This window comes from Oncorhynchus clarkii, chromosome 21, assembly GCF_045791955.1.
Source record: "Oncorhynchus clarkii lewisi isolate Uvic-CL-2024 chromosome 21, UVic_Ocla_1.0, whole genome shotgun sequence".
Classification (NCBI taxonomy): Eukaryota; Metazoa; Chordata; class Actinopteri; order Salmoniformes; family Salmonidae; genus Oncorhynchus; species Oncorhynchus clarkii.
Genome location: NC_092167.1, coordinates 32778171 through 32797213, shown reverse-complemented (window position 1 = coordinate 32797213; position 19043 = coordinate 32778171). Strand labels below are relative to the sequence as shown.

Genomic DNA, 19043 nt, shown 5'->3' with positions numbered 1-19043 from the left:
TTAGTGAGTCCGCCAGATCAGAGGCAGTAGGGATGACCACATGCTATCTTGATAAGTGCGTGAATTGGACCATTTTCCTGTCCTGCTAAAGCATTCAAAATGTAACAAGTACTTTTGGGTGTCAAGTAAAATGTATAGAGTAAAAAGTACATTATTTTCTTTAGGAATGTAGTGAAGTAAAATAAAAAGTTGTCAAAATTATCAATAGTCAAGTACAGATCCCCAAATAAACGACATGAGTAGTTCTTTAAAGTATTTTTACTGAAGTACTTTACACCACTGTCAACGATCATGAATCACTTCAGATGAAGTTTAAAAATAATGTTCCAAAACTAATGTTAATTATTTAAATATCTAACTACATCCAGAACAAAGTTCAAAGTTCTGCCAATCATGAACACTGACTCAACACAAAAGCAGAGATACCACAATAAGCCTAATGATGTTTTAGAGGCAAGCTAGCAACTGGAAGATTGCCAGTTTGAATCCCGGGTCTGATGGAAAAAATCTGTCAGGAAGTGAGCTGGCAACTGGAGTGTTGCTGGTATCAAATCGTAGATACCATTACCTACCGTTGTGCCCTTGAGCAAGGCACGCAACCCCCCCACAACAACAGATCGTCGGGCACCCTCTCCAAAACCTATATGTGTATGTAGGTGTCTTTCAGAGGGGTTGGGTTAAAAGCAGAAGTCAAATTTCAGTAATTGGAACAACAAAATTATCTTAATCTTTAACTCTCAAACCGTTCATTTGCCAACGTTGAGGAATTGGAGGTGTGTAGCAAATTATGACCAGAAGACGGAGCTGTGTAACCAACTTTGGGCTCCCTTATCAATTACAATGATTCAATGCAGATAGTTCCTCACGTGTCTTCATCATTAAATCAAGATGGTTAACTATTTGATTCAACAATAATATAGTGGTTTCAAATATGATCACATGGCACATACAATACATTAGGATAGTGAGGAAAAATTCTAAGTGGCTTCGAGTCCTCAACATCCTTTGACTCGTACTTGAATCATTTCTTAGAGTGATTCATCATTCATTTGATTCCCACGCTGCTTTCTACTGTGCCCGATTATTGACGATGACGAGCAAAGAAACATCAACAACATCATTGCCTAACATAATAGCCCAAAACTAAAACAAGCATCACCATCAACAGGTAGGCTAAAACAAGAATTAAAGGGTCATGTTGACTTTAATTGCCACAGCAGAAAGTATGCGTTAACTTGTGTTACAGTATTGCTTCCGTTCCTTTCCTCGCCCCAACCTGGGCTTCAACCAGGGTCCCTCTAAAATGCTACTAGCACGCACCGCTAAACCAGCCAGTTCACGCCGGTTACACTTTTGAATAGCCGAGTAAACATGATCAGGCCTGTTACTGCATTATTCATCAATTTGATGGGAAACAATACATTTTACAGTGAAACCCATTATCAGAACACAGAGGCATTATCCTCCATCTCCCTCCTCTTCTTTTCCCTGTCCCCTTGGTAGCATCTGGGACAGAAAACAGGTACACAGTTCATCAGCTGATCAACTGTGTACCTTCAGACTCCGGTAGGAGGGCGAGCAGGTTGGCTGAAGCCAAGTCAGAGCAGAGGACGCGGCGTGACGGACAGATAGGGAAGGGCATCAGTGGAGAGCGCACAGAGATATTTTGATCACTTTGTTACAATAGTGAGTAAAACAATGAGGGATGAAATGAACGTGGTATAAAAAGCTGCCACATAGGCTTTCGAGAAGAAGAGCAAGAGGACACCCAAGGAAAGGAAGCCAAGTTCAACTATAGCCACCTGGAAAAGGTAAAACCCCTGAATTTATTGGCATGTAACCTAACTAACCTACAGTAGCAATGCAGGGTTTTTACATTTATGTTATATATTTCAAATACAGAGAATGTAGTTTGACTGTAATTGTACATTTTACTATCTGTTTAACACGTGTTTTTTTCCCCCGTGAGCTATCGTTACATTACATATGAACTTCTAATGGCATTCCTATGTAGCTAACGTTCATCAATAAAATGCGCTGTGTCAACTCTGCAGCTTGCCAGCTTTGCAACGAATTAAGTCTCTGAGTTGGCCGAATGATTTCGGCTAACTTGTCATACTGAATAGTTTATTTCTAGCTTTGAGAGAGTGAGCGAGAGAGGAGAATAGAGATCGGAGAGAGAGCATATATTTCAGGTAGGACACAGCAACCTTGAGTGGTATATCTCTTTGAGTAGACTACTTATCAGTGCCTGCTTGGACCTTGCACCTCACTTCCAGAGCCTCTACTTGTGAACGTCTCCTGCCCTTCTGCCCTGCCCTTTGTAATCACGCGCTGAGACTAGGCTATCTACTGTCCTCCCCCAATCACTCTTTCTTTTCAACTGAACTCACATGCCAGGGCTGTCTATCTAGCTGCACTACTTCGCCATCTCTCCCCTTCTCCCCCACCCGTCTCAACCCCACCACGGACTGTGTAGCCTCTACTGTATTCATTTGAGCTCTCTTTTCCTGGCGTTCTATGATGTAAGGTGGATTCATGTGATCAGACCTGTTTTTACTTCCTGTGTCAGGAGGACGATGCTCTGTCCCTGTGATATGATATGACTGCCTGTCATTGACCTGTTGTTTTGTACTGGAATTGATTTTCTCCAGAGCCACACAGCTCTATGGATTGACTCTGATTCTGTCTCTCACACACTCATTCACTCCCACCTGTTTTCTCCCAAAAAATGTTGCTCTTCTGATGGTATGTGTTCTTTTTCTATCAATTGGTCAATATGTCTATCTACTTCATTGCTCTCTTTGTCTCTACCAGTCTCCTGTTACTGTTTGCCTCTGGCCTAATTGTGTTCTGGTCTTATTCTGTGTTGTTTTATCATCCCCTGTCTTGCTCTACAGGCCAAGTACTGTTCATCCAGTCCAATCAGCATTATTGTTCACTATGACACAGTTCCGTGGTCTATTCATATGTTTTTCAATCAACTCCCTCCCCTACCCTTCAGGGATCCCCAAAAACAACTTATCTTGTACCAGAAATAGCCATTCAGTAGCTGGTGGCCCTTGCCCTGGCCCCTCTCTCACACAGAGCAGTGTGTGTGTGTGTGTGTGTGTGTGTGTGTGTGTGTGTGTGTGTGTGTGTGTGTGTGTGTGTGATAAAACTGTAGCTAGCCCAGGACCCTTGCCCGGCCCTGTCCCCTCTCTCACACAGAGCAGTGTGATGTGTGTGTTGTTTTGTTCATGTGCTGTCTGTCCTGACTGAGCATGTGTGATATACTGGAGCTGATGCACTAAGATGCATTAACACAGCATGTGTCTAGTCATTCAAACTCCACACATGCTGCTGAAGGTAATGAACTTTGCAAAACATGACGCTTCGGGTCAGCATGCTGTTGACTCCTAGCAAAGCTTGGTGTATGTCACTGTAGAATAATTACATTTAAGACTAAAAATATCACATTGGCAGTCAGTGACAGCCGGTAATGAACGTTATAGTGTTGTCAGGCCTGTGTGCCTCTCTCTCTCACTCTGTCAATACACTTAAGCTTAAAAGGTAATTTACTAAAACCCCTAATGGCTCTCAAATTGCCATCTGTGAAACCCTATCCGATAACCAACAGCGTGTGTGTGTGTGTCTGTTAACATTTGGGTTTGTGAATTGTATTCAGTTAGTTACCAAGGTATCACAAACAAACATTTATGTACAAAAAAAAGAAAAAGAACTGAAGGTTCCATTTGATGACAGCTTGGTTTCCACGGCAACACCCAAACACTCTCTTGTATGTCTCTTTTTTTCCACAGATGTCAGAGGGACCCTCATAGCTGGAAAACAACTTTACCTAAGCTCTTATAAGCAATCCTCTCCACCAACTGACTGATTGACAGCCACCTGGTCCAATCACTGTTGCTCACTTCCCCACATCCCATCTCCAACCTCCACTCCACCACAATGGCGTCTTACAGCCCCGCCCCCACGCAAGCACACGCCACCAACGGCAGGTCGCCTTCGCTCAAGTCGGGCGACTCGGGGGGCGACAACGATTCCATGAAGCTGAAGAAGGAGATCTCTCTCCTGAACGGCGTGTGTCTCATCGTGGGCAACATGATTGGCTCGGGCATCTTCGTCTCGCCTAAAGGTGTGTTAATCTACAGCGCCTCCTATGGGCTGTCGCTGGTAGTGTGGACCATCGGCGGTCTCTTCTCTGTGTTCGGGGCCTTGTGTTATGCCGAGCTGGGGACCACCATCACCAAGTCAGGGGCCAGTTATGCTTACATCCTGGAGGCCTTCGGAGGGTTCCTGGCCTTCATCAGGCTGTGGACTTCCCTGTTGATCATAGAGCCCACCAGCCAGGCGGTCATAGCCATCACCTTCTCTAACTACATGGTGCAGCCCGTCTTCCCCACCTGCATAGCCCCCTATCTGGCTAACCGCATGCTGGCAGCGGCCTGTATATGTGAGTATGTTATAGTCATTGTGTATGGGGGGGGGGTTCTTGTTGGTGTGTTGGTGCAGTACTGTTCCACTGTCTCTACTGTAACTTGGGCCCTGGGTTTTTCCTAACCACTGGAACTTATCAAGAAAAACTCAGGGCCCCAACCATAGTATGGGCAAGGACTTTGCATACTGACTGTGTGTGCGTTCACAGTCCCGTTTGTGCTAAACGTGGATATATGGGTTCTCTTTGTGGTAAAGGGGAACAGAAAGTAAATGACGGCATACCCACGTCAAGCACCTCAGCAACCGAAGGGAACACTAGAGGTTGAAAGAGGAACAGCGAGGGGAGGACAGAGACAACAGACTACAACACGTGCTTCCTGTCTAAAAGACCGAAGATAGGGGAAAGGAGAATCCACTCAACTATTTTAAAATGTCTGTGTGACTTGTCTTATCACATGACCTGACCAGATAAAACTGCAAGCATAGCCCGTGACCCATGACAATAGTGTACTGTAAATTGATAATTTATAAACCAAGGGAGACGAGGCTGTATCACGGCCGGGATTGGGAGTCCCATCGGGCTGCGCACAATTGGCCCAACGTCGTCTGTGTTAGGGCTTGGCTATGGTTGGTTGTCATTGCAAATAAGAATTTGTTCTTAATGGACATGCCTAGTTAAATATTATAGTATAATAGTTATAATATATTAAACAAATTTTTAAACAAATAACAAACATAATATTAGCAACAAGATGGAACCCTGAGTCAACGAGACAGAAGTCTACTACGGAAACCAGGTGGAACACTGTTACAATATTTACTAAAAGGGATAAGCCTTCTCCTTCAAGTTTATAAAAATTACTTAAGTAATAATTAACACTCAATCATCTAATTACAACACACACACTTAGATAAACAATGCTTTGAGGACTGTGAAGGTGCTGAAAGCTGCTAGTTAAAAAGGTAAATGTATTTTCTACTTCAAGACTCTGACTCCAGTCTTGAAGCATTGCAAAGAAGTGAACCATAACCGCAGTTCTAGGATCAGATTTCTCTGCACCCCATCCTTACCTTAACCATCAAGTGGATGGGAAAATACCTGATCCTGTATCAGTGGTTACAGGCGTTAGGGGACTTCAACAGCCAATGAAAAGACCAGTAAACACCCCCAGGTGGAAATGAGCTATTACCACAGATATAGGATCAGATTACCCTACTGTCAACCCCAACCTTAACCATCAGGCTGATTGAAAAATACCTGATCCTGTATTGGTGGTTAGGAGTACTCCGTACACCACAGGACTGCGCGAACCATGGCAGACGTCAATCTTCCCCTTATTTTGACCTCCCCTCACATCTGGTCCAGATCTAGACTATCCAACAGGACCAACCTGATCTACACCCTCCCACCCTTCTAGCCTTTCACTGTCAATACAACCACGCCTTGGACATCTGTGTGGCCAGCTACGCTCTGTCAGTCATCTGTTAGTCCAGATCACTCACTGTCTCTGTCTGGACCGGTCTAGGTGGTGTGATATGTTATGTTTAACCTTTTACTGCAGTGGGCTAAATCAGGGTCACATACAGTGTGTCTTGGTAGTCTTAAACAAATCTACTTTGAAACAAAAGTATACACCTCACATACATGGTTATGGGCTTAAAGAAAGAAGACACCTGTACCGTGTCAGATATAGAGTTTGCGTATTGCACTTTATATACATCTCAGAAGACTGAAATACACTACATGACCAACATGTGGACAGCTGCTTGTCAAATATCTCATTCCAAAATCATGGACATTAATATGGAGTTGGTCTCCCCCTTTGCTGCTATAACAGCCTCCACTCTTCATGGAAGGCTGTCCACTTGATGTTGGAAGATTGCAGCAGGGACTTGCTTCCATTCAGCCACAAGAGCATTAGTGAGGTCGGGCACTGATGTTGTTAGTCCTGGCTCGCAGTCTGCATAATAGGGCTCTGTGCAGACCAGTCAAGTTTTTCCACACTGATCTCGACAAACCATTTCTGTATGGAACTCGCATTGTGCACGGGGGCATTGTCATGATAAAACAGGAAAGGTCCTTCCCCAAACTGTTGTCACAAAGTTGGAAGCACAGAATCGTCTACAATGTCATTGTCTGCTGTACCATTAAGATTTCCCTTCACTGGAACTAAAGGGGCCTAGCCCGAACCATGAAAAACAGCCCCAGACCGTTATTCCTCCTCCACCAACAGTTGGCACTATGCATTGGGGCAATGTTTGGGGCCGATGTTTGTATCTGGAGATTGCATATCTGTGTGCTCGATGTTACACACCTGTCAGCAACAGGTGTTGCTGAAATAGCCAAATCCACAAATTTTAAGGGGTGTCCACATACTTTTGTATATACAGTGCCTTGCAAAACTATTTTATTTATTTTGTTGCATTACAACCTGTAATTTAAATAGATTTTTATTTGGATTTCATGTAATGGACATACACAAAATAGTCCAAATTGGTGAAGTGAAATGAAAAAATATTTATTGAAAAGTGGTTGGTGCATATGTATTCACCCCCTTTGCTATGAAGCCCCTAACTAAGATCTGGTGCAACCAATTACCTTCAGAAGTCACATAATTAGTTAGATTGCACACAGGTTGACTTTATTTAAGTGTCACATGATCTGTCACACGATCTCAGTATATATACACCTGTTCTGAAAGGCCCCAGAGCCTGCAACGCCACTAAGCAAGCGGCACTATGAAGACCAAGGAGATCTCCAAACAGGTCAGAGACAAAGTTGTGGAGAACAGATCAGGGTTGGGTTATATTTTTTTTAATCAAACTTTGAACATCCCATGGAGCACCATTAAATCCATTATTAAAAAATGCAAATAATATGGCACCACACAAACATTCCAAGAGAGGGCTGCCCAACAAAACTCACAGACCAGGCAAGGACGGTATTAATCAGAGAAGCAAAAAAGAGACCAAAGATAACCCTGAAGTAGTCCTGGGCTTTACGGAAGAGTGGCCAGAAAAAAAGCCATTGCTTAAAGAATAAAATAAGCGAACACGTTTGGTGTTCGCCAAAAGGCATGTGAGAGACTCCCCAAACATATGGAAGAAGGTACTCTGGTCAGAGCTTTTTGGCCATCAAGGAAAACGCTATGTCTGGCGCAAACCCAACACCTCTCATCACCCCGAGAATACCATCCCCCCAGTGAAGCATGGTGGTGGCAGCATCATGCAGTGGGGATGTTTTTCATCGGCAGGGACTGGGAAACTGATCAGAATTGAAGGAATGATGGATGGCGCTAAATACTATAACTTCTTGAGTGAAACCTTTTTCAGTCTTCCAGAGATTTGAGACTGGGACGGAGGTTCACCTTCCAGCAGGACAATGACCCTAAGCATACTGCTAAAGCAACACTTGAGTGATTTAAGGGGAAACATTTCAATGTCTTGGAATGACCTAGTCAAAGCCCAGACCTCAATCCAATTGAGAATCTGTGGTATGACTTAAAGATTGCTGTACACCATCAAAACCCATCCAAATTGAAGGAGCTGGGGTAGTTTTGCCTTGAAGAATGGGCAAAAATCCCAGTGGCTAGATGTGCCAAGCTTATAGAGACACCCCAAAAGACGTGCAGCCCTAATTGTTGCACAAGGTTGATCTACAAAGTATTGACTTTGGGGGAGTGAATAGTTATGCACGCTCAAGTTTTCAGTTTTCTTGTTTTATTTCTTGTTTGTTTCGGGTTATATTTTGCATGTTGTGTAAATCAAGAGATACATACAACAGGTTGTAAAATAGGAAAAATGCCAAGGGGGTTGAATACTTTCGCAAGCCACTGTATATTGTATAACAAAACCATTTGACATAGAAACACTGGATTTTCTGCAGGTTTTTAAAAATAATGTTTATTGATTATGAAAAATATAACATTCCACCCATGACGCCACTAGAAGGCAATTTGGTAACTTGACTGCAGGAAAGCTAAGAAGACCTCCTATTTATAGGAGACTGTTTTGGTCTATACCTTCATGTCTCTTCATACCTCGTTTGGGGGAGGAAGCGGGAGCCGGTGTTATGGTTCCCCAGTGGTTATGGGGGAGGAAGGGGAGAAGGAGTTATGGTCAATGATGTACATTGGCCTGTATGTGTATATTTATAATTAAAATTAGGACACTGACAGCGTAACAACACTAGGAAAACCGCAGGGCCCTATTATGAACCTTCTTTGTCTGGACCCTCTCTTTCACAGATAATTAGTAAAAATCTAAATAACTTCACAGATCTTCATTGTAAAGGGTTTAAACACTGTTTCCCATGCTTGTTCAATGAACCATAAACAATTAATGAACAGGCACCTGTGGAACGGCCGTAAAGACACTAACAGTTTACAGACGGTAGGCAATTAAGGTCACAGTTATGGAAACTTAGGACACTAAAGAGGCCTCTCTACTGACTCTGGAAAAACACCAAAAGAAAGATGCCCAGGGTCCCTGCTCATCTGCATGAACGTGCCTTAGGCATGCTGCAAGGAAGCATGAGGACTGCAGATGTGGCCAGGGCAATAAATTGCAATGTCCATACTGTGAGACGCCTAAGACAGCGCTACAGGGAGACAGGACGGACAGCTGATCATTCTCTCAGTGGCAGACCATGTGTAACAACACCTGCACAGGATCGGTACATCCGAACATCACACCTGCGGGACAGGTACAGGATGGCAACAACAACTGCCCGAGTTACACCAGGAATGCACAATCCCTCCATCAGGGCTCAGACTGTCCGCAATAGGCTGAGAGAGGCTGGACTGAGGGCTTGTAGGCCTGTCGTACGGCAGGTCCTCACCAGATATCACTGGCAACAATGTCGCCTATGGCCACAAACCCACTGTCGCTGGACCAGACAGGACTGGCAAAAAGTGTTCTTCTGGTCGGATTCACGTTCATTGTGGAAGGAATCGGCATTACACCGAGGCCTGTACTCTGAGGCAGGACGATTTGGAGGTGGAGGGTCTGGGGCGGTGTGTCACAGCATCATCGGACTGAGCTTGTTGTCATTGCAGGCAATTTCAACACTGTGCGTTACAGGGAAGACATCCTCCTCCCTCATGTGGTATCCTTCCTGCAGGCTCATCCTGACATGACCCTCCAGCATGACAATGCCACCAGCCACACTGCTCGTATTGTGCGTGATTTCCTGCAAGACAGGAATGTCAGTGTTCTGCCATGGCCAGCAACGAGCCCGGATCTCAATCCCATTGAGCACGTCTGGGACCTGTTGGATTGGAGGGTGAGGGGCTAGGGCCATTCCCCCCAGAAATGTCCGGGAACATGCAGGTGCCTTGGTGGAAGAGTGGGGTAACATCTCACAGCAAGAACTGGCAAATCTGGTGCAGTCCATGATGAGGAGATGCACTGCAGTATTTAATGCAGCTGGTGGCCACATCAGATACTGACTGTTACTTTTGATTTTGACCCCCCCCCCCCCCTCCCTTCTTCAGGGACACATTATTCAATTTCTGTTAGTCACATGTCTGTGGAACTTGTTAAGTTTGTCTCAGTTGTTTAATCTTATGTTCATACAAATATTAACATATGTTAAGTTTGCTGAAAATAAACGCAGTTGAAAAGGAGAGGACGTTTCTTCTTTTGCTGAGTTTAGATATGAACTTGAGTGTTAATAATTTAGGCAAACACTATGGTACATGATATTATGGCTGCTTTGCATGAATATATTGCTGAGGAGCATTTTTAGTATTTTAAAGGTTCGCTAAACATGATGTAGTGTGTGAGATATATAGGGTGTCTCTAAAACGGCACTGATGAAAAGTAGTTTACTACATAGGGAATAGGGTGACGTTTGGGATGTCACCATTTTGAAAGGAGGGATACATTGATACATTGAATACATATTCAATCTCAGTGAAAGGGAGATCAGTAATGATTCAGACTGGACCATCCTATGAATCTATCTCCATGTAACTTTATGAACTTGAAGGAACAAACACTGATAAGGAGAGAGAGCGAGAGATAAGGTTAACTGGAAAACATGTTTTCTTAAAACTGGGGGAGCAGTGTACTACAAGGACACAGTTAGCAACTGTCTGTTTCTGTCAGTAAGTTGATTGGACAGTCAGTCAGCCAGTCTGTATCTGTCAGTAAGCCAGTCAGTCAGGCAGTCAGTCAGGCAGTCAGTGTGTATTTATCAGTAAGCTAGTCAGTCAGGCAGTCAGTGTGTATTTGTCAGTCAGGCAGCCAGTCTGTATTTGTCAGTAGCTAGCCAGTCAGGTAGTTAGTGTGTATTTGTAAGTAGCTAGCCAGTCAGGCAGTCAGTGTGTATTTGTCAGTAAGGTAGTCAGTCAGGCTGCCAGTCTGTATTTATCAGTAAGCTAGTCAGTCAGGCAGTCAGTGTGTATTTGTCAGTCAGGCAGCCAGTCTGTATTTGTCAGTAGCTAGCCAGTCAGGTAGTTAGTGTGCATTTGTAAGTAGCTAGCCAGTCAGGCAGTCAGTGTGTATTTGTCAGCCAGGACAGGAAGCTAGACAGTCAGTCAGTGTGTCAGTATGTTAGTGCTTTGACTAATGACTAATGACTAATTGACTAATTGACTAATGACTGACGATGCAATCTCAACCACACTGCACACTGCCCTAACCCATCTGGACAAGAGGAATACCTATGTGAGAATGCTGTTCATCGACTACAGCTCGGCATTCAACACCATAGTACCCTCCAAGCTCGTCATCAAGCTCGAGACCCTGGGTCTCGACCCCGCCCTGTGCAACTGGGTACTGGACTTCCTGACGGGCCGCCCCCAGGTGGTGAGGGTAGGCAACAACATCTCCTCCCCGCTGATCCTCAACACTGGGGCCCCACAAGGTTGCGTTCTGAGCCCTCTCCTGTACTCCCTGTTCACCCACGACTGCGTGGCCACGCACGCCTCCAACTCAATCATCAAGTTTGCGGACGACACAACAGTGGTAGGCTTGATTACCAACAACGATGAGACGGCCTACAGGGAGGAGGTGAGGGCCCTCGGAGTGTGGTGTCAGGAAAACAACCTCACACTCAACGTCAACAAAACTAAGGAGATGATTGTGGACTTCAGGAAACAGCAGAGGGAACACCCCCCTATCCACATCGATGGAACAGTAGTGGAGAGGGTAGCAAGTTTTAAGTTCCTCGGCATACACATCACAGACAAACTGAATTGGTCCACTCACACAGACAGCATCGTGAAGAAGGCGCAGCAGCGCCTCTTCAACCTCAGGAGGCTGAAGAAATTCGGCTTGTCACCAAAAGCACTCACAAACTTCTACAGATGCACAATCGAGAGCATCCTGGCGGGCTGTATCACCGCCTGGTATGGCAACTGCACCGCCCTCAACCGTAAGGCTCTCCAGAGGGTAGTGAGGTCTGCACAACGCATCACCGGGGGCAAACTACCTGCCCTCCAGGACACCTACACCACCCGATGTCACAGGAAGGCCATAAAGATCATCAAGGACATCAACCACCCGAGCCACTGCCTGTTCACCCCGCTATCATCCAGAAGGCGAGGTCAGTACAGGTGCATCAAAGCTGGGACCGAGAGACTGAAAAACAGCTTCTATCTCAAGGCCATCAGACTGTTAAACAGCCACCACTAACACTGAGTGGCTGCTGCCAACACACTGACACTGACTCAACTCCAGCCACTTTAATAATGGGAATTGATGGGAAATGATGTAAATATATCACTAGCCACTTTAAACAATGCTACCTTATATAAATGTTACTTACCCTACATTATTCATCTCATACGCATACGTATATACTGTACTCTATATCATCGACGGTATCCTTATGTAATACATGTATCACTAGCCACTTTATACTATACTATGCCACTTTGTTTACATACTCATCTCATTTGTACATACTGTACCCGATACCATCTACTGTATCTTGCCTATGCTGCTCTGTACCATCACTCATTCATATATCCTTATGTACATATTCTTTATCCCCTTACACTGTGTACAAGACAGTAGTTTGGAATTGTTAGTTAGATTACTTGTTATTACTGCATTGTCGGAACTAGAAGCACAAGCATTTCGCTACACTCGCATTAACATCTGCTAACCATGTGTATGTGACAAATAAAATTTGATTTGATTTGATTTAATGTTTTGTCGAGGTCTTTAAATCATTTCAAGGAGTGCACTTTATCTGTCTGCTCTCTGCTCTTTCCTTCTGTGGAAAACAACTGGCTGGACTGCTGCAGTCAGCAGCCTCATTTCCTCAAGCTACGCAGACTCTAAAACTAGAACACGCACACACGTACATGTCAGCGTAGTGGCCAATCAGAGTCCAGACTTGCTCATCCACAAGGAATTCTGACTCTCAGGGACCCCGTTATGTAGATAGAGAAGCCTACACTGAGGTATAATGGTGTTGCTATAGTAGGCACCTCAGACCCATGCAGCTCAGCCCCACAATGCAGTGTGTGTGGGTGCGCTCCGTCTCTCTGTCTCACTCTGCAGTAACGTAGATCTTAATGTCTGTGTTTCTCCCACAGGTTTGCTGACCTTTGTGAACTGTGCCTATGTGAAGTGGGGGACGCGTGTCCAGGACTTCTTCACCTATGCTAAGGTCATCGCCCTCATCGCTGTCATCATCACCGGCCTGTTCAAGATAAGCCAAGGTACCGATGACAGGATGTCTCCCACTCAATACAAATCACTAATCTCGTACAAATATTCACCCATCCATCCACTATACGGTACATTCACAGACACAGACATGCACACTGTGAACACTCGGGCATGTTCCTTCACATAACTTACATATTTATATATTATATTGATAAGCATTCATTTGCACCAGTGAATGTATGTATTTATGTATGTGTTATAATGCATGTGTGTGTGTGTGTGTGTGTGTTCCTCAGGTCAGACACAGAACTTTGAGGGCATGTTTGAGGGCTCGTCGACGGATCCAGGAAACATAGCTCTGGCACTTTACTCTGCTCTGTTCTCTTACTCCGGATGGGACACACTGAACTTCGTCACGGAGGAGATCAAAAACCCAGAGAGGTTAGGGGGGAGAGAGGGAGGGCAGGATGAAGGCACCAGTGGGCAAAGGGTTAACCCTCTGTAAGGAATGAGGAGTAGTGAAGGAGTAGAGGATGGGTAGCAATGAGAGTATAGTGAATGGAGGCTTAGATATGTGGAAGGAGTTAAGGCAGTGGTGGAAAAAGTAGACAACCGAGTAAAGATACCTTAATAGAAAATGACTCAAGTGAAAGTTATCCAGTAAAATACTACTTGAGTAAAAGTCTAAAGGTATTTGGTTTTAAATATACTTAAGTATCAAAGTAAATGTTATTGCAAAAAATAGACTTAAGTATCAAAATCATTTCAAATTGCTCATATTAAGCAAACCAGAAGGCACAATGTCCTTGTTATTTTAATGTATGGCTACACTGAAGCATGCACGAGAGCACCAGCTGTTTTGGATGACTGTGTGATAACATTCACAGGTCAACATTCACAAAGCCACAGGGCCAGATGGATTACCAGGACGTGTACTCAAAAGCATGCATTGACCAAGTGGCAATTGTCTTCACTGACATTTTCAACCTCTCCCTGACTGAGTCTGTAATAACTACATGTTTCAAGCAGCCCACCATAGTCCCTGTGCCCAAGGAAGCGACGGTAATCTGCCTAAATGATTACCGCCCCGTAGCACTCACGTCGGTAGCCATGAAGTGCTTTGAAAGGCATCAACAGCATCCTCCCGGATACCCTAGACCCACTCCAATTCGCATACCGCCCAAACAGATCCACAGATGACGCAATCTCAATCGCACTCCACACTGCCCTTTCCCACAAAAGTAACACCTATGTGGGAATGCTGTTCATTGACTACAGCTCAGCGTTCAACACCATAATGCCCACGAAGCTCATCACTAAGCTAAGGACCCTGGAACTAAACACCTCCCTCTGCAACGGGATCCTGGACTTCCTGACAGGCCGCCCCCAGGTGGTAAGGGTAGGCAACAACACATCTGCCATGCTGATCCTCAACACATGGGCCCCTCAGGGGTATGTACTTATTCCTCTCCTGTACTCCCTGTTCACCCACGACTACGTGGCCAAACACGACTCCAACACCATCATTAAGTTTGCTGACGACACAACAGTGGTAGGCCTGATCACCCACAACAATGAGAGAGCTTATAGGGAGGAGGTCAGAGACCTGGCAATGTGGTGCCAGGACAACAACCTCTCCCTCAATGTGAGCAAGACAAAGAAGCTGATCGTGGACTACAGGAAAAGGCAGGCCGAACGGGCCCCATTAAGATCAACGGGGCTGTAGGAGAGCGGGTCGAGAGTTTTCAAGTTCCTTGGTGTCCACATCATCAACGATCTATCATGGTCCGAACACACTAAGACAGTCGTGAAGAGGGCACGACAACACCCTTTCCCCCACAGGAGGCTGAAAAGATTTGTCATGGGTCCCCAGATCCTCAAAAAGTTATACAGCTGCACCATCGAGAGCATCCTGACCAGTTGCATCACTGCCTGTATGGCAACTGCTCAGCATCTGTAAGAGGGTAGTGCGTACAGCCCAGTGCATCACTGGGGCCAAGCTTCCTGCAATCCAGGACCTATATAATAGGTGGGGTCAGAGGAAAGCCATTAAAATTACCCCATGTATATATATAGCCTCGTTGTTATTTTATTGTGTTACTTTTTATTATTTTTAACTTTAGTTTATTTGGTAAATATTTTCTTAACTCTTCTTGAACTGCACTGTTGGTTAAGGGCTTGTAAGTAAGCAGTTCGTGGTAAGGTCTACACTTGTATTCGGCGCGTGTGACAAATCGGTGCATGTGACAAATAAAGTTTGATTTGATTGAATACTTTTTTCAGTCAGGGAAAATGTATGGAGTAAAAAGTACATTATTTTCTTTAGGAATGTAGTGAAGTAAAAGTTGTCATAAAATATGTATAGTATAGTAAAGTGCAGATCAACCCCAAAAAAGACTTAACGTAGTACTGTAAACTATTTTTACTTGAAGTACTTTACACCACTGAGTAGAAGGATGAGAGGGCATAGGTGTAGAATGAAGGGAAGACTTGAGAGGATGCAAGTGTAATAAGGAGTGGGGTAGGAGTATGTAGGAATATATGGAGTGGTTGCGATTGGTAGAGAATGTCAAGTAATAGTGGTTTGATGAGGCAAGGATGGGAGGTATGGAAAGGGATAACCTACTGAATGGGTAGTCGTGTTTTCTGCAGGGGAAGGCGAGGGGCTCTTCCTCCTGAGGGAAGGATTTATCTGATCCCCTTGGCTCTGATTCGCACACTTAAACGCTGATGAAATGGAGCAAGACAGACATGACTGGATCACAAGCTACTTCCAGGAGTTCTCAGGCAGATTACGTGACAAGCACACCCCGCCTCCTCCCTCTGCTCCTCCCCCCTGCTCCTCCTCCTCCTCCGACTCAACTCTTGACCCGTTCACTCATGGAGAACCCTGGATGTTTCCGAACCATCCTAAATGTTTTCGTACTTGCTGTGTTGTTTTCTAAAAATCTAAGTGTCTCTGTCTCCCCCTGGTGTTTTGTTTGTGTGATCTACAGGAACCTGCCCCTGGCCATCGCCATCTCCATGCCCATCGTCACTGTGATCTACATCCTGACCAATGTTGCCTACTACACTGTGCTGCCCATTCCCGCCATCCTGGACAGTGACGCTGTGGCTGTGGTAAGTTCACTTCGGATCGAAATAGGACTCCCTGTACATGACACAGCATAAAGCCGGTTCTATACAGTATGTCAGATGTATACAGTTCTATCCGCAGTATCATCCCATTGAATAAGCCCTAAATGACTTTGTCATAGGATGTGCTGTAAGCGTTTTGAATTGGTGTAGTATAAGATCTGTTTTTATTCCCCCAGACGTTTGCAGACCAGGTGTTTGGCGTGATGAACTGGACCATCCCTCTAGCGGTGGCTCTCTCCTGCTTCGGCGGACTCAACGCTTCTATCCTGGCTGCCTCCAGGTGAATTAGAATGACATGACGGATGCGCGTCTTAACTATCATTATCACGTCATCATCCTCATCTTCATCATCGTTACTGTTATCACTGATCCTCTCCTCCTTATTTGACCAACACGCGATAACCCTGTGTGTGTGTGTGTGTTCCCTGCAGGCTGTTCTTCGTGGGCTCCAGGGAGGGCCATCTCCCAGACTACCTCTGCATGATCCACGTCACCCGCTACACCCCCATCCCCGCACTGCTCTTCAACGTCAGTCATCCCGCAAAACCAGTCTCTGTGTTTTTGTGTGTGTGTGTGTGGGGGGGGGGCGACATCTGTCTGACTGTCTGTGTTGAAAAATGTACATTTCCATTGTCTTACGAGTTGTTTCCATTGTTCAGTTTTGCATTTGTCCGAGTTCTGTGTCAACGTTCTGCTTCTGCGTCTACCGAAAATTCGGTCCCAGAAATCTGGCTACCTGTCTCAGCAGTCCTTTATTTTAACCCGTTGTTCTGTCTGCCTCAGCGCACTGTTTGTCTGTCTGTCCTGTAGTGTTCAGCTCTCCCTCTTTCTACAGTGTCTGAAATATAGTCTGTATGTACAGTATATTGACATAGTGCTGTTGCTCTATGCTATAGGGTGCCATGGCTCTGGTCTATCTGTGTGTGGAGGACATCTTTAAACTGATCAACTACTACAGCTTCAGCTACTGGTTCTTTGTGGGCCTCTCTATCCTGGGACAGCTGTACCTGCGCTGGAAACAGCCAGACAGAGTCCGACCCCTCAAGGTAACACAATCGTCCACACATTCACCTTTAACACCAATAGGCTCAGCACAAAACACTGTAGCCTATAGACATATTCAAATGCAAACTTCCATTGGTTGTAACGTCTGAAGCGTTTGTACTGTAATTCACAATAGTTTTGAATCTCTTTCACTGTTTGACGTCAATACCAGACCCTGTTTGATAGTTGTGACGTAACTCTTCTTCTGTCTTTCTCTCTCTCTCTCTCTCTCTCTCTCTCTCTCTCTCTCTCTCTCTCTGTCTCTCTCTCTCTCTCTCTCTCTCTCTCTCTGTCTCCCTCTCTCTCTGTCTCCCTCTCTCTCTGTCTCTCTCTCTGTCTCTCCCTCTATCAGCTCAGTCTGTTCTTCCCGATCATCTTCTGTTTCTGCACCGTGTTCCTAGTGGTGGTTCCCATCTACAGTGACACTATCAACTCTCTGATTGGCATCGGCATCGCCCTATCAGGAGTCCCCGTTTACTTCCTGTGCATCTACACTCCCGCCACCAAAAGGCCCATGTGGATCCGCAGGTTCTTTGGTAAGAATCAGATGAATGTTTGAATTTAGTATAGTGTTGCAAAAATCTGGGGACTTTACCCAAATTCCCAGGGTTTCTGGAAAATCCCAGGGAATCTACCAAACCAGGATTTCTGGAAAATCTGGGAACTTTGGGGAAATTACTGGAATTTTACGACCCTAGTTTGGTATGACATGAGTTTTGTAAGTACATTATTTTGTATGCCTACATTTTTTAATGTACATTCTTCAACCAAAGTGCACTTCTCATGCTATTGCTAATGTCACTACATTGATGATGTGTTTGATGGATAGGTCTCTCATCCTCTCTCCCTCTAGCCAACTTTGGTCTGTTGATTCAGAAGGTGTGCTATTCTGTTGTGACTGAGTTGGATGTCATAGAAAAGTTGGAGTGAAGAGATAAGAACCAACACACTGAAGACGCACAAAACACTTCCTGGACAGTATTTCCCTCAGCCATGGGCTGCTGATTCAAACGGCAGCCATTCATTGGACCAAATCTCTGGCCAACCAATTATCGCCATGATATGTTCATTGGACGATAGGGTCGTTCTACGGCCAGGATGACACTCCAGCTGCCTCTGAGGACGTTCCACACACACACTCACACTCCTAATGTATCAATACTAAACCATTCCTATGCCTTACATTTTTTACTCAAATACTGATATTTATTATCTTTCAATGCACAGGCAGCCCAATTCTGATCTGTTTCCACTAATTGGTCTTTTGACCAATCAAATCAGCTCTTTTGCCAATAATTGGGCAAAATATCAGAATGGGGCTGCCTTTATAAACACAGAGGTATAAGTCTACTAATACCTGTGAAGTGGCATTAATAAAATGTCATTATTGAATAACAAAAGAGATACTGAAGACATGTAGGAAAGAAATCTAATTAGTGTTAATTTGTTGTATGTGGGTAGGTAGATCATCATTGAAACAGCACTGCTGACAATAAAGGTCGTATTTGGCATCACCTGTAGTGAGGACTAGAATGTAGATTGCTCTAGCCACTTTTTTTGTGTTGTATGTAAATGTCTGTCCCACCTGAAGCTTTTAAGATCTTTGTGAAGCGAAGGGGGTTGGTTGAGTCGATGGTTAGTCAAAGGTTTACACTGTATTTATAATAAATTACTGATAGAAATGTTCCGACTGACTTTTTCTTCTTCTAAATTCCCACCATGGATGAGTAGAATACAGACAGTAGTTGTAACCAGAGGGATATATAGAAATCGACCAGGGTTTAGAACAGCTGCCA

At 44.7% G+C, this 19043-nt stretch overlaps 1 protein-coding gene across 1 annotated transcript; it reads left to right on the top strand.

Moving 5' to 3' along the window:
* Window positions 1-1075: 1075 nt before the first annotated feature.
* LOC139379413 (Y+L amino acid transporter 2-like) lies at window positions 1076-18933 on the top strand. Its single transcript, XM_071122223.1, has 10 exons — window positions 1076-1811; window positions 3801-4453; window positions 12990-13115; window positions 13362-13506; window positions 16062-16185; window positions 16380-16483; window positions 16635-16731; window positions 17100-17249; window positions 17600-17783; window positions 18101-18933. The coding sequence occupies exons 2-10, from the start codon at window positions 3949-3951 to the stop codon at window positions 18175-18177; spliced, it is 1512 nt and encodes a 503-aa protein (XP_070978324.1). The 5' UTR covers window positions 1076-1811; window positions 3801-3948; the 3' UTR covers window positions 18178-18933.
* Window positions 18934-19043: the final 110 nt, after the last annotated feature.